This window comes from Phascolarctos cinereus, unplaced genomic scaffold (genome assembly GCF_003287225.1).
Source record: "Phascolarctos cinereus isolate Bilbo 61053 unplaced genomic scaffold, phaCin_HiC Scaffold_3;HRSCAF=262, whole genome shotgun sequence".
Classification (NCBI taxonomy): Eukaryota; Metazoa; Chordata; class Mammalia; order Diprotodontia; family Phascolarctidae; genus Phascolarctos; species Phascolarctos cinereus.
The window spans coordinates 83,747,182-83,762,339 of NW_027555736.1; the positions used below are offsets into that span (position 1 = coordinate 83,747,182).

A 15,158-nucleotide genomic window follows, 5' to 3' on the forward strand; every position below is an offset into this window, starting at 1 on the left:
TTTTTTTTTTTTAGGGGGGGTGAGGCGATTGGGGTTAAGTGACTTGCCCAGGGTCACACAGCTAGTAAGTGTTAAGTGTCTGAGGCTGGATTTGAACTCAGGTCCTCCTGACTCCAAGGCCAGAGCTCTATTCACCATGCCACCTAGCTGCCCCGACATTGCTTTTTAACAACTCAGGTTCTATCCTCACAGGTGATGAGGCTTTGAAATATTGTAAAAGCAGATACAGTAGGCATTGATTAAGTGCCTATGGTATGCAGAGTAATTTGGCAGGCCCCTAGGGGAAGTTTAGATAAAGCCTAGTCCTTACTCTTAAGGATCACACTATATATGTGGGGGATAAGACAATGATATTGATGTAACAGTATCACAATTATTGCAGTTGAGAGTTACAAAGCAAAGGAGGTGAGCCCTGGGGGGCTGTGGGGAGAGTCATTATTAATGTCAGATCATGGAAGGTTGCATAGAGAACAGATTTTTAAAATAGCCTTAAAGGGAAAGAAACTATCAGCTGGGCTTATGTGGACTCTCATTGGTACCTGCCTGTCCTATCTATCTCTGATTTACTCCCTAGCGTATTTCTTAGTACGACTTTTCTAAACCTATTTCCTTCAGTTCCCAACTTAGACCCTTACTCTCCATTGAGCAGATGACCTGGCCCTTTGTTTTGTGTTCCCTTATCTCCTTTTATCTTCAGACCTCTCAACCTCTTTATGTCTCTACCAATCTATGTGTCCTTACCGATAGTCTCAGAGGATGAGCTAGCCTTCCTACTTATTAAAGCTAACTTTTCCATTTTTAGTCTTAAGGCAATCTTTTTCTTGTCCCCTCTAGGATGTTGCTTCATCAGTAATTGCTTAGGGTAGCTCCATCTTCAATCTCCCTCTTTCAATTGGCTCTTTTCCTTCTGCCTACAACTATTTTTAGGTATCCCTTGCCCTAAAATTGACAAAATAGCAATGACAAAAACCCTTTCATGTGATAATTCTTTTCTTTTCTTCACTCCCGAGCTTCTAAAAAGAGTAATCTATAGTCAAGTGTTACTGCTTTCTTACCATCTCTTCACTCCCTAACTCAATTTGGCTTCCATCCCTATTACTGTATTGAAGCGGCTCACTCCACGGTCACCTGTGATCAGTAAAATGCCTTTCCTTCAGTCTTTTATGTCGCATTTGGTTTTGTTGAACACCTGCTTCTTGATTTTGTTTCCACCCTTAGCTTTCATGTACTCTTTTGTCCTGATCTTCTTCTTAGCTGTTTGATCACCCCTTCTCAGTCTCCTTTGCTGTTTTATCTTCCTCTTCCTTTTTACTAATGACCCTCACAACTTTATCCCTTGTCTTCTTTTTTTCCCCATTTTTAAGTTCTCCAGTCTCTTACTTGGAGACCTCTTGTAATTCTATGGCTTCAATTATTATAGTTATGCAAATATCCATATATTCAGTCATTCTCCAAATCTCAGTCTCTGGTTCTGAGTTTCCAACTCTCTGCTGTAAGTCTATATCTGGATTTTAGAGGATTTATTGAATATTATGGATAAGAATTGCCCAAGATGGCAATCGATATGGGATGGAGAAGTACTCACATTACTGAAATCCTAAATGTATAAATTGACATACCTTTACTGTGTAAAGCATGGTACATAGAAGAAAAACACATTACATTTTCCTAAAAGCAAAAAGCACTTGCATTTTCTCTCTCTTGGTGAGAGAAGAACAAATGTTAAACACACTGGTAGATCTTTGTTACAGCTAAAGTGCCATATTAGTCCCAATATAGGCTTTGATCTTAAAATGAGATTGATTTTATAAGAATGAAAAATATTTAAATACATATATATGTGACAGTTATGAAAACCTTCATATCCTTCAATTCAAACAAAAATGTTACATGTTATTGTAACTGTTCTCTTTGTCTTCATCAAGTTTGCTTTTTGCTAGAATTGTATCAATTAGAGGCTGCACTCAGGTTTCATGTGAGCCAGGTGATGAGGTGAAATCACAACCAATGCAGTGTATTGTCCTGTGGGCCAAGATGAAACTTTTCATTTTTCTGTTTCTGACTCCTTCCTTTTTTCAGTGGGTTGTAGCAGAAGGAGCCCAGCACTTGGAGTGACAAGCCTTTGCTTTGAGTTCTGGCTCTGACACTGACTTCATGTAAGATCACAGTCAAGTTTTTTAAGCTCCCTGAGTTTCAATTTCCTTTCGTATGAGAGGGGAATAATGATACTTGCAGGACTCGCCTCATAGGGTTGCCCTGGAGATCAGATAAGATAATAGGTTCCTAAAAATTGCTGTGTAACCATAATCTAACATAACGATTCCCTCCTTTCCTTCCTTCTAACTGACTGAGCTGGAATATACTATACAGCTCATCTAGTCCACCTGCTCATTTCACAAATGAGAAAACTGTGGTTCAGAAGGTCAACAGTTACATATTTTCTCTGCCTCTTTCCTTTTATTTTGTCTGAACACTTCAATCATTTTCTCTCTCTCTCTCTCTCTCTCTCTCTCTCTCTCTGCTCTGTCTTTCTCTCTCTGTCTTTCTGTGTCTCTGTCTCTGTTTCTCTGTCGTCTCTCTGTCCATCTCTGTCTTTCTCTCTCTGTCTCTCCCCCTCCTTTTCTGCCTCCCCCTCATAGTTAGGATATGGTCTTATAGAGATAAAAGTGTCTAATGGAAAAAGTTGAAAAGAAAGTTGTCATCTTCCTTCCTAAGGTGCAGGGACTTATGACTTCCAATGATCATCCTGTAGCTCCCCTCTAAAGGGAAGTGAAGATTCACCATCGTTCTTGTTGTGTTTATCCCAAGGTTTAATGTGGGAACAAATCCAGAAAGAGTGTCTGGGCAGTTGGACAAACTCTAGGCCTTTTACTCACAGTGGTGAATGGTGGAGTGACAGTTTTCTTGAAAACTGTCATTTGTGGATGGTCAAGACATTTCTACCTGACTCTGCTGCTTAGCACTTCACTATCTGCTTTTATGTAGCTGACTTTGAAGGGGTTTTCCCCATCTGTGGGAAAATATTTTCTGACTGTCCAGCTGCTAGGAAAAGACAGTCTGGGGCATTCTTTCTCATCTGGACTTTTCATTTTGTAGATTCAGGCATGCATTTAAAATACAAGTAAAACACAGCAGGAATCATTGAGTAGTATGGTATTGAAGAGTAAAGTTTCATATCCTGAAAGTTTCAAGAAGAGAATTTTTACATTTTTGTTTGGTTTGGGGTTTTCCTGAAAGTACTTTCCACAGCCAAAGAGGAGCTTCTCATGCTGGCAAGATTCAGCCCAGTGCACTAGACCTGGAGGGATTGAGCCAGACAGAGTGTTGCAAGCACTGTGAATGCTGATGAACCATACTCTCTGGTATTATTACCTAGTCACCTAAGTCATTATGTTCAATGATTCATAGAACAAAGAGCTGGAACATACTTTAAATCCTAAATCTTTCTTTTTATTGATAAGGAAACTGAGGCTCAGAGAGGAGAATTAGTCACCTAAAGGGTATTTTTAATCAGTTATGCTATACTATGGTTCCAAAGGTATTGACATTCAAGGAACTGACATTCTGTGGGGTGATAGGTGAAAGGAGGTAATAGCTCGTAGATGGCATTCACTCTTAGATCTTCTGACTCTAAAACCAGCATTCTTTGGGAAAGATATGGGGTCAGAATTCTACTTGTGGTTTAATTGGCATAGGAAGCTCCCAGATGGGGACACTCTTTACCAATGCAGGTTGTCACATTTTCTACAACCTGTAGTCTTACAGAGTGGTCTGGAGCACTCAGAGGTTAAATGATTTGCCCAGGGTCACGCAGACAGTGTATGTCAGAGTGGAACTTGAATTCAGATCTTCCTACCTCTGAGGTCAGCTCATTATTCACTATACCATGCTATCTCTTCTGGAAAGAAAGTTGGAGGGGCAGCTAGGTGGCGCAGTGGATAGAGCACTGGCCCTGAAGTCAGGAGGACCTGAGTTCAAATCTGGCCTCAGACCAAACAGTTGACACTTACTAGCTGTGTGACCCTGGGCAAGTCACTTAACCCCAATTGCCTAAAAGCAAAAAAAAAAAGTTGGAGAATTTCTTTATTGGAATGCACTCTAGTCTAGTATATGATAGCATGGAAATAGCACAGTTCAGGGAGCTAAGAGTTCTGGGCTCTCATCTTGGATCTGCTGCTAACACATTGGGTCACCTTAAGTGAGTCATTTTACTTCTCTGGGGCTCAGTTTCTGAATCAGTAAAACAAGGGAATTGGATTAATTGATTTCTAAATTCCATTGCCATTCTAAAATTCTATGATTCTATATTGTGTTTTAGCATTTTGATCTAGGTAAGCTCCATTATGTGTATTTGTTACGTGCATCCTATGACATCCATCATATAAGCAAGTTAAATTACGTTGGGATTATATTGGGGGTAGTGTGGCATAATGGATGGAGAGCCAGCCTTGGAGCCAGGAGGATGAGTTCAAGCCCCTCCTCTGGCACATATAATGGCCTGGACAAGTCATTTCACCTCTCAGGGCTGCATGCAGGAATCTATGACTACAAGTTGCTGGTCTACATCAGTAGAATTTCTTCATCTGGAAGTTCTTTATACCAATGAAAATACAAGTCCATCACCCATTCTTTATCCCTACCCCTCTGCTCATTGTGGTCACTCAGAAAATGGAGAAAAACTATAGCACAACTCCCAAGATTTATTTAGAAACTGAAAAAGATGGTAAGAAAGTAAATGTGTTGACCATTGCGGTATCTGACCCCATAGTTTAATATATTGCCTTATTATGTTTACTCTTGTCCTTTTTTTTTCTTGCACATGGACAGCCTTTTAAGTTTTTCTTTTTTATGGGCTACTTTAATTCATAGTAGAATGAGTAAAGATTTAAGGGAGGATGAAGGAGAACAGGGTAGGTGATTTCCATTCATTGAACTATGATTTATTAAGGTTCTACCATATTCAAGGTGAGAGGTGATGGTGGTGTAGTGGGTGGCAAGCTAGCTTCAGAATTGAAACAACATAGGTTCAAAGTGCCTTAGTGACCCTGGGTGAGAAACATAACATCTCGCTGCCTGCAAGCAACTTTCTTTTTAGAATAAATGTTTATTGATATCTTTTGTTTTCATATTGTTTACTTTTCCCAATGTATTCTTCCCTTCTCCTCCTCCCAGAGAGCCATTCCAGAGAGAGAGAGAGAGAGAGAGAGAGAGAGAGAGAGAGAGAGAGAGAGAGAGAGAGAGAGAGAAACAGCTCAGAAAGTAACCAAGATAAGTCAGGTATTATATGCACACTCCTACACCCAAAATCCCTTAGCTTTGCCAAGAGGTTGGGGGTAGGGATGTGGCTGTCCAGGTGACTTTCTAAGACTAGAAACTGCAGGATAGTTAAAGGTCCTCATTGGTAGATAAATTGTCTTCAGTAAGAGACAAAGAGCACAAGTCCTAGAGTCAGAAGGCCTGATTTCAAAGCAAATCTCAGATGCTTTCTGCCAAGCTGACCTTGATCACATCATGTTGTTTCCTTGGGCCTCAGTTTTCTAATTTGTCAAATGATAGAATTGGATTAGATTACCTCAGAGATCCCTTACAGCTTGCTCTAGGTCTGTGGTCCTCAGTCAAAAGTCTAGTTCCACCTTCCCATCCTCCCCAAATATGAAAGGTGTCATGCTTAGGTGCTGAGGAAGATAAAAAGCTGAGTAAGATACATTCCATGCCTTTAGCGTTCTTACATTCCTGTTGAGAGAGGCAAGGTGTATACACACATAACTATACTAGAAAATAAAATGTGAAAAATGCATAAGAACAGGTATGAACATGGGCAACATGGGGCAATGAGAACTCCTAAAGAGGGAGAGCTCCTGTCCTGCTTGGGTGAAGGGCAGCGGCAGGAGCATGGGTTCAGGGTAGCCTTCCTGGAGAAAATGAGATTTTGAGCTTCACCTAGAAAGATGGTTAGAATTTCAGTGGATGCAGTCATTTGGGGAAGGATTGGTATAGGGAAATAGTATGAGCAAAAATATAGGGGTAGGAAAGTAGAATACATTTGGGAGATGATAAATAATCTAGTTTGGCCACAGTATAGAGTATACAAAGGAGAGAAACTTGAAATAAAGCTCAAAGATGAGGCTGGGCATAGATTATGGATGGGCTTACAATGCTTCCTTTATTATGTTACTAATTAAGGTCAACCAGGTGGCACAGGAGATAGAGTGTTAGACCAAGTACCAGAAAACCTGAGTTTGAATCTGATCTCAGACACTTACTCGCTATGTAACCTTGAGTAAATTACTTAATCTCTGCCTCAGTTCTCTCATCTGTAACATAGGAATAATAGAAACTACCTCTCAAGGTTATTATAATGATAACAAAAATTTAAAATAATTATAATAGCTAGCACTTAGGCAGTGTTTTAAAGTTTGCAAAGTGCTTTACAAATATTTACAAAGTTCTTTGGAAAACTTAACAAGTGCTAGTTATTGTGTTGTTGTTGTTGTTGTTATTTTTCATCTTTATATAGCGATATAAGTGTGTACTACAAAAGTAAAGTTGCATTCTTTCCCATAGGTAAAAATGGCAATAAGAAAAGTGAAAAGACCAGGAGTCATGACAAGGTTTCAGATGGAGACTATGAATCCCAAATTGTTTCTGAAGAAGTCAGAGAAAGTAAGTAAAGAATCTTTGCCATACCCCGTTCTTCCTCATCTCTGTTTCCTATATGGGTAATGATTAACTGGTTGGGGCCCTTGTAGAAAACTAGGTCTTAGTACATATAGTGTAGAATCATATGAAGTAATCAGACACTGATTATGATTGAGGTGCTTAGTCATTTGTGTGTGTTGTTGTGTTGTTTTGTTTTTGAATGCCATTTAAATGTCATTTTTTAATAATAAAACATGTTTTCATATTAGCCTTGTTGCAAAAGAAAACACCCACAAAAAACCCCCAAGAAAATAAAGTAAAAAATTATCCTTTAATCTGCCCTCAGAGTGCATCAGTTCTCTCTCTGGAGGTAGAGAGCATTTTTTATCATGGGTCTTTTGGAATTGTCTTGGATCATTGCCTTGATCAGAATAGCAAAGTCTTTCACAACTGATCATTCTTGCAATATTGCTGGTACTGTTTGCAATGTTCTCCTCACTTCACTTTGCATTGGTTCATATAAATCTTCCTAGGTTTTTCTGAAACCATCCTGCTCGTTATTTCTTATAGCACAATAGTATTCCATCACTATCATACACCATGGCTTGTTCAGCACTTCCCCAATTGATGGGCACCCCCTCAATTTCCAGTTCTTTGCCACCACAAAAAGAGTTGCTACAGACTTTTTTTTGTACAAATAGATGCTTTTCCCTTTTCTTGGATCTCTTTGGAATACAGATCCAGTAATGGCATTGCTGAGTCAAAGGGTCTGCACAATTTTATAGCCCTTTGGGTGTAGTACCCAATTTTTCTCCAGAATGTCTAGACTAATTCACACCTCCACCAACAGTGCATTAATGTCCCAATTTTTCTACATACCTCAAGAATCTGCCATTTTCCATTTGATTCCTGTTAGCCAATCTGATAGATGAGAAGTGGTATCTCAATTTAATTTGTATTTCTCAAATCCATAACAATTTAGAGAATTTTTTCATGTGACTATTGATAGCTTTGACTTCTATTTCTAAAATTGAGGGTCTACAGGTGTTCAGAGAAGACTAGTACCTATGGTGTGAGCGCTGCCAAGCCCTTTTCAGGACTGCTTTCCATCTTTGGTGTTCAACTGCCACCCAACTCTGTGGCTATAAAAAGCTATGTACTATGTACAGCATCCACACACCACTAAACCATTTTGGCAGATGAGATAAACCAGTTTGAGGGTAAACAAAGGGCCTCGAACCTATCTGTGAGTTAGTAGGGTGTCTAACCTAAGCACATGAAGACTTCCTTTGGTGGAATGGGTGGATGAGAACAGTTTGTTCCAATGGCCACGAAGGTGGCAGAAGCAGGTGCTATGGAGTGCTTAAAGCTTGGTTAGACATTGCAGACACCAAAGTCATCCACTGCATCCACAGGGCCATTACCAGTCATCTTGACTTTTGTCTTATCTTTGGACTTCTATGATTCTTGAAGACAAAGTGAGGCCAATGATTTTGCACAACTCTCCCTCACTTAAGTCTAACTTATATGCAAGTCAAATGACATCACCCACACCATTTTACCCTCTTTACCTACCTTGAAGTCTTATGGCGATGGGCAAGTGACAAAGCAGCAGGTACAGATACACTGAGAGCTGTAGTCACACCCCTGAACACAGGTGGCCCAGGGCATAGGGTCATCTTCTCATTGGCCTGAAACAGCAGTGGGATTCAGCAGCCCCATGGGTGACTGAGCAGTCTTTTTTAAAGCCTGCGCTGCTGACCTCCTTTTGTAAGGAAAGGCCTAGAAAAGATGCCAAAAATTTGTCTGCTTCACCTAACTAACCTGGCCTGCTTACCATGGCAAGTGGGGATCCTACCCTGTTGTGTGTTTGGTCAAAACACACAAAAAATCTGCAAAAACTTTGGTGACACTCTCAAGATCTCTCTGAAGCAATTTTGAGATACAGGAGACCCTGGCACAGAGATCCCCCCAGTACAGCATGCCTGTATCTAAGAAGATACTATGCTCTATAAACAAAGAAGAATTTTAGTAGCTCAAAAGAAACTTGAGATGAGAAAATTTAGAGACATCTCCACTCCAAAAGTTTATATGGAGTATTTGTGCCTGACCTGTGGTAGAGCCTTCCAAACTCACATTGGTCTGATCAGCCACAGTTGGACATACTGTACCTTGATTCCAACATAGTGATGCCTGACCTGTGGTAGAGCCTTCCAAACTCACATTGGTCTGATCAGCCACAGTTGGACATACTGTACCTTGATTCCAACATAGTGATGCCATTTTGGTCCTCTTTGAGCATGCAGGACAACAACTAACCAGCTAACTAATTAACTTCTGAAATCTGCCTGTTCATATCTTTTGACTAATTATCAACTGAGGAATGGCCCATATTTTTATAAATTTGACTCAGTTCCCTATATAGTTGAGAAATGAGGCCTTTATCAAAGAAACTTGCTGTAATTTTTTCGCATTTCCTGTTATCCTTTTAATTTTGGCTGCATTAGTTTTATTTGTGCAAAACCTTTTTAATTTCACATAATCAAAATGATCTATTTTACATCACATAACTCTCTCTGTCTTTTGTTTGGTCATAAACTCTCCCCTTTTCCATAGATCTGACAGGTACATTTTCTTATGCTCCTCTAATTTATTTATGATATCATCCTTTATGTCTAAATAATGTATACATTTTGACCTTATCTTGGAGTATAGTGTGAAATGTTAGTCTATGGCTAGTTTTTGCCAAATGGCTTTCCAGTTTTTCCAGCAGTGTTTGTCAAATGGAGAATTCTTATCCCCAAAACTTGAATCTTTAGGTTCATCAAACATTGCATTACTATGATCATTGACTACAATGTATTGTGTACCTAATCCATTTCACTGATCCATCTATTCCTTAGCCAGTACCAGATTGTTTTAATGGTTACCACTTTGTAATATAGTTCCTTCCTATATAGTAATATGTCATTTTCCTTCACATTCTTTCATTGGTTCTCTTGATATTCTGGTTTGTTTTGTTCTTCCAGATGAATTTAGTTATTTTTTCTAGCTCTGTAAAATAATTCTTTGGTAGTTTGATTTGTATGGCACTGAATAAGTAAATTAACTTAGGTAGATTTGTGATTTTATCATGTTGTCTCAGCTTGAGCAAATAGTTCTCTAATTATTTAGATCTGTCTTTATTTGTACGAAACATGTTTTGTAATTGTATTCATATAATTCCTGGGTTTATCTTGGCAGGAAAACTCCTAAGTATTTTATATTGTCTGCAATTATTTTAAATGGAATTTCTCTTTCTAGCACTTCCTTCTGAGTTTCATTGGTGGTATGTAGAAATGCTTGTGATGTATGTGGGTTTATTTTGTATCCTGCAGCTTTTCTAAAATTGTTAATTGTTCTCTAGGATTCTCTAAATATACCATGATATATCTGTGAATATTTAGAGTTTTGTTTCCTCATTGCTTATTTTTATTCCTCCAATTTATTTTTCTTATCTTATTGTGACAGCTAGCATATCTAATTTAAAAGTGAATAATAATGATGATGATGGACACCCTTGCTTCACCCTTGATCTTATTGGGAAGGCTTCAAGTTTATCCCCATTACAGATAATGCTCTATTCACTGCACTGTCTAAGTACTCCATTTTGCCATGTGGTCTCTGGGAAAGTACTTAACAGAGGTATAAACAATAGGCTTTGAGAGTTCTAAGGGAAGAGGGAGAACTTCTGGGGATTGAATAGCTAATGGTCCGGCTCTGTCTTTGCCTTGATGCCCCAGCTTTCCAAAGGCTGCGGTATAGATTATCTTTTGGGTTCACAGCCATTGAAGAAGCTGGAGGTTCTCTCTTTTACACTTGAAGAGTGGGTGGAAGGTCCAGAGAACCTGGTCCAGAACAATAAGATTTTATCCTTTGATAGGTAGGAGTATGATTGATAATCCCTGACCTCTAAGTAAGGTAAAACGAAGAGAAATGAAATGTTTAATAGCAGAAACATGACCTTGGGAAGCTGGTTACTTTTTCTGATGGTTGGTTTCATCATCTCTCATCTTTTCTCATCTCTTCAAATAAAGAATTTAGGCCAGAGAATCAATAGGGTCCCTTCCAACCCCATCATCCCATCTAGGAATTCCAATCTGGAGAAAAGTAAGCAAGACATTTTAACAGAGATGAGCTAATTGGTAACTAGTTGATTGGGGCCTTCATACTGGTGCTGGCGTATGGCAATCCAGATGCAATTTTAGAATCAAGGAAGGTGCTGAGCTCAGGTTCCCATCAGTATATCACCACCCAATTTGTTGTTAGCCAGGCTCCAACAGATACTTTGCCTTCACATGCCATTGTTATTTCCTCATGATGGAATTATCATCCAGGAAGCTCAGTGGGTATAACCTTAAAACTTCTCTTCTCTGAAATAATGGAAGGCTGTGAAGTGGTAATTAATGGGATCTTTTCATGTGAGAAGAGCTGACATGGTCTTTGTTGACTTAGTAAATGCTGTGACAGATTGTTACATCAGGCATCAGATTTCAGGCATGAAATTTCAGGCATTTGGAGCTTTTAGGGAGATGAGGGAGAAATTGGGAGAACTAAAGCCATAGATACATTTTGGACAGATTGCTGTTGAAGAAGTATAAGAAAATGAGGTGGCATCACCTAGTGAATAGACACCTGGCTTTGAAGCCAGAAGGACCCTGGATGGTTGGGATGTGGGACATTTATTAAACTCCTTGTATGTGCCAGGTACTGTGCTAAATACTTTTTAAATATCTCATTTGAACTTCACAACAACCTTGTGAGTTAGGTGCTGTTATTATCCTCATTTTATGGTTGAGAAAATTGAGGTCAAGAGAAGTTAAGTGACTTGCTCAAGGTTACACAGCTAGCAAGTGTCAGAGGCTAGATTTGAACTCAGGAACATCAGTCTGTTCCTAAGTAAACTAGATTTTAAGAGTGGAAAGGACTTCAGAGAGCTTTTATCAATCCTTTTTTTTTTTAATAGATAATGACACTGAGGCCCAGAAAAGATATCATTCTAAGATAATCCTAGTTAGTTCTTGTCCTTCATTCTTGAAGAGAACCAAAATGACATCACCATGTTAGAGTTAAGTTACAGTGTGTTCTACTGGCTGATCAGGCCAGTATGAGCTCAGAATGTTCTACCACAAAAAGTCCATGTAAACACTTGGGGTAGGTTCTCTAGATTTGTACATCTTACATTTCTTTTGAACTATTTCAATTCTGCTTTGCTCATAGAGCACAGCACCTTCTCTGATGTGGGCATGCCATGCTGAGTGGTCCTATGCTAGTGTCTCTCATGTCACACAATCAATTCCAGAGTTCTTAAGAGAGGCCTTGAGAGTGTCCTTGTATCACTTTTTCTGACCACCATGTAATTGCTTGCTCTATGTGAATTCTTCACGAAATAGTCTTTTTGGCAAGTGTATGTTTGGCATTCGAGCAATGTGGCCAGCCCATCGTAGTTGCACTCTTGGCAATTTAGTTCGAGAAAGGACCTCAGTGTCTGGTGCCTTATCCTACCTGGTGATCTTCAGAATCTTCCTAAGATAACTCAAATGGAAGTGATTCAGTTTCCTGGCATGGCGTTGATATACTGTCCAGGTTTCACAAGCATACAACAATGAGATCAGCGCAACGGCTTTGTAGACCTTCAATTTTGTAAGCAAGTTAATACCTCTTCTCTCCCACACTTTTCTTTGGAGCCTCCCAAACACTGAGCTAGCTCTGGCAATGCATGTGTTAATATCATTACTTATGTGTACATCCCTGGAAAGTACGCTGCCAAGGTAAGTGAACTCATCCACAGCATTCAAAACTTCTCCATTTGCTGTAAAGAGATGAATGTTTGTGCCTTTGACAAAGTTAAACTTCATTATGTATTTGACATGAAGCTTCATGAAAAATTCATCCTTTGGATTCTAAACTATGATTCTTGCCTGAAATTGGCTCCATTTTTTGGATAACTGTTGAATGAAAAGATTAGAAAAGATTATGGATTTATGGGGCCTGGGTTCAATTCCTGGCTCTACTGTTTACTTCCTGTTTGACTTAGGACAATTCACCTCACCTGTCTGGGCCTCAGCTGCTACTAGATGTACTAGATGACCTCTGGGGTCACTTCCATTTCTACATCCATGATTCTTTGATTGTGAACAGGAAATTTTTTTTTTTTGCTTTCCACTTTCTTGTGACTGGAATGTTGGCAGTGTTATGTTCACTTAGAGGCCGCATGGCTCTTTACTGGTACAAATTAAGTTTCCTCATATACCTCCTGAATATGTTAATAATTTCAACATAGAGGCCTCTGCCAATGCATGGATCTGAGATTTTCCAAGCCCCAGCCTGAGATCAACAATCATGTGCCTGTCTTAGCAGCGCAACAGTTCCCAAGCTGACAGCTTTGGGTTTGGTCACATAAACTCTTGAAGTTCAGAGGCTGTGTTCTTAGCATGCTTCTTAGCACACAGTGGGAGCAGCAATAAATGGCTTCCAGTTGTATTTTTACAACCTCAACTGAACTGAAGCATGGCCCTGCTGGCTAAGCCCAAGGCAGCCATTTCCCAGTGGGTTGTCATTCAAGTGGTGTAGAAAGTTTATAGAAAGCTTGCCTTCAGCATTGACACCCAGAACAAATGGAGCTTTGGTTCCATAAGATTATTGTGGTTATTTGGTCATTCCTGGTATTTGTGGGTTTGTAGGATGTTAGAGCTCAGGCAATCCTTGAGATTGTCTTGTCCCAAACCTGCCATTTTTCAGAGGAGGACTATAAGGCCAGTCATCAGCGAGTGAGGGAAATGGCAGAAGTCAAACCAAGTTCTTCTTACTCATGGTCTAATGTTCTTTCTCTTATGTTGTATTCCTCCAACTTGGTTTTTATTTTTGTTTGTTAAATCTGGAGGGAGGAAGTAACTTGATCAGCCACACAGTGAGTTAGTGGCAGAGTTAGGATTCAAACCCAGCTCTTGACCATCAAGTGCCAAAACTTTTAAAAATAGTGTCATTTTTTGTTGGAAATCTTTTAAAAAATGCATTATAAATTTCCCTTCCTCATTAAACAGAGAATATAGAAAACACACCATATGCACACAGATACACCACACACACACACACACAAGAATTGTAGTTATCACTATCCATTATTGTATCATGTAGCAATGAAATTCTTTATTTTTATTTTTCTGTTTTTTCCACAGATATCAGGTTATCAGCTGTCATTTCTACTTTTGTCATTGTACTTCCAACAGCACCACTTACCCACTTCTCATTTGCCCTTTCTCTTCTTCTGGGAGTTAGAAGACAGGATATTAAAGTCATTAAAATAATATGTTGAGTAAGAATCAGTAGATCTCTGAGTGAGGGCCTAAGAAGGGGAAAAGATATGGGCTCTGTGACTGCTATTTTAGCATACTCAGAAGACCTTTTTTTAAAAAAAAAAATTTTAGAATGTATTGTGGAGTTGGGATTATTGGGATTATTGGAAGTCTTGCCTCTGATTATATATGGCATTGTTTTGCTATCATAATTGCCTAAAATGAATCATAATATTAAGATGAGACTGAAATAGACTGCTTTCCTTAAGAAACACTTTGTTGGCAGTCAAACTACCCTGAGAAGCTAAAGACATCAAGAGAACAGAAAAGTTTCATAGCAAAGAATTTCTCTAATGAATATTGAAATTGTCTTCAAAATACAGCTTACAAAAGAAAATTTCAAGTTCATTGAGTAAAAGAAAAGAATTTATTAACTTGAAATATTCAATTTAAAGGTAGCAATGGTGGCAAAAATGCAGGGAGATTCTGAATTTGTTCTTTGCGGTGCTGTTAATGGACTGAAGAATTATCCTTTGCTTTTTTTTTTCCTCCAGAGGGGAAAAAAAGTGATAGATTCCTCATTCTCCATCTGAACTATTATTGTATATCTACTCAAAATGTAAAAAAAATTTACATTAAATATATGTGTATGTATATGTACATATGTGCATGCACATCTATACCTATGTACATACATCTATAACTAGATCTGCATCTATATACATATCCCATGCTGGGTCACTGCCTTGCCAGGGCAGAGGGACTTGTGCAGTTCAATGAAACTATGAGCTATGCTGTGGAGGGTTACTCAAGATGGACAAGTCATAGTGCAGAGTTCTGACAAAAGGTGATCTGCTGGAGAAGGAAATGGCAACCCACCTGAGTGTCTTTGCTAAGAAAACCCCTTGGGCAGTATTAAAATGATAGAAGATATAACACTGGAAAAGAAGCCACTCAGATCAGAAGGTGTCCATCATGCTTCTGGGCAAGAGTGGAGGATAAGTACAAGTATCTCCAGTGAAGTGGCTGAACCAAAGGCAAAAAATGAAACTCAGCTGTGGACATATCTGGTGACAAAGGAAAGTCTGATGCTGTACAGATCAATATTGCGTAGGAACCTAGAATGTAAGACCTATGAATCAAGGTAAGCTGGATCTGGTCAAAAAGGAGATGTAAACATTAAAC

The 15,158-nt window shown here is 39.0% G+C and overlaps 1 protein-coding gene across 1 annotated transcript in view; it reads left to right on the plus strand.

Annotated features, from left to right (window-relative positions):
• CPXM2 (carboxypeptidase X, M14 family member 2) overlaps positions 1-15,158 on the plus strand; it is a 219,216-nt gene that overhangs the window by 18,042 nt on the left and 186,016 nt on the right. Inside the window, exon 2 of the mRNA XM_020964119.2 lies at positions 6,565-6,663. Within this exon, the coding sequence (XP_020819778.1) occupies positions 6,565-6,663 (99 nt within the window). The remainder of the gene's footprint in view (positions 1-6,564; positions 6,664-15,158) is intronic.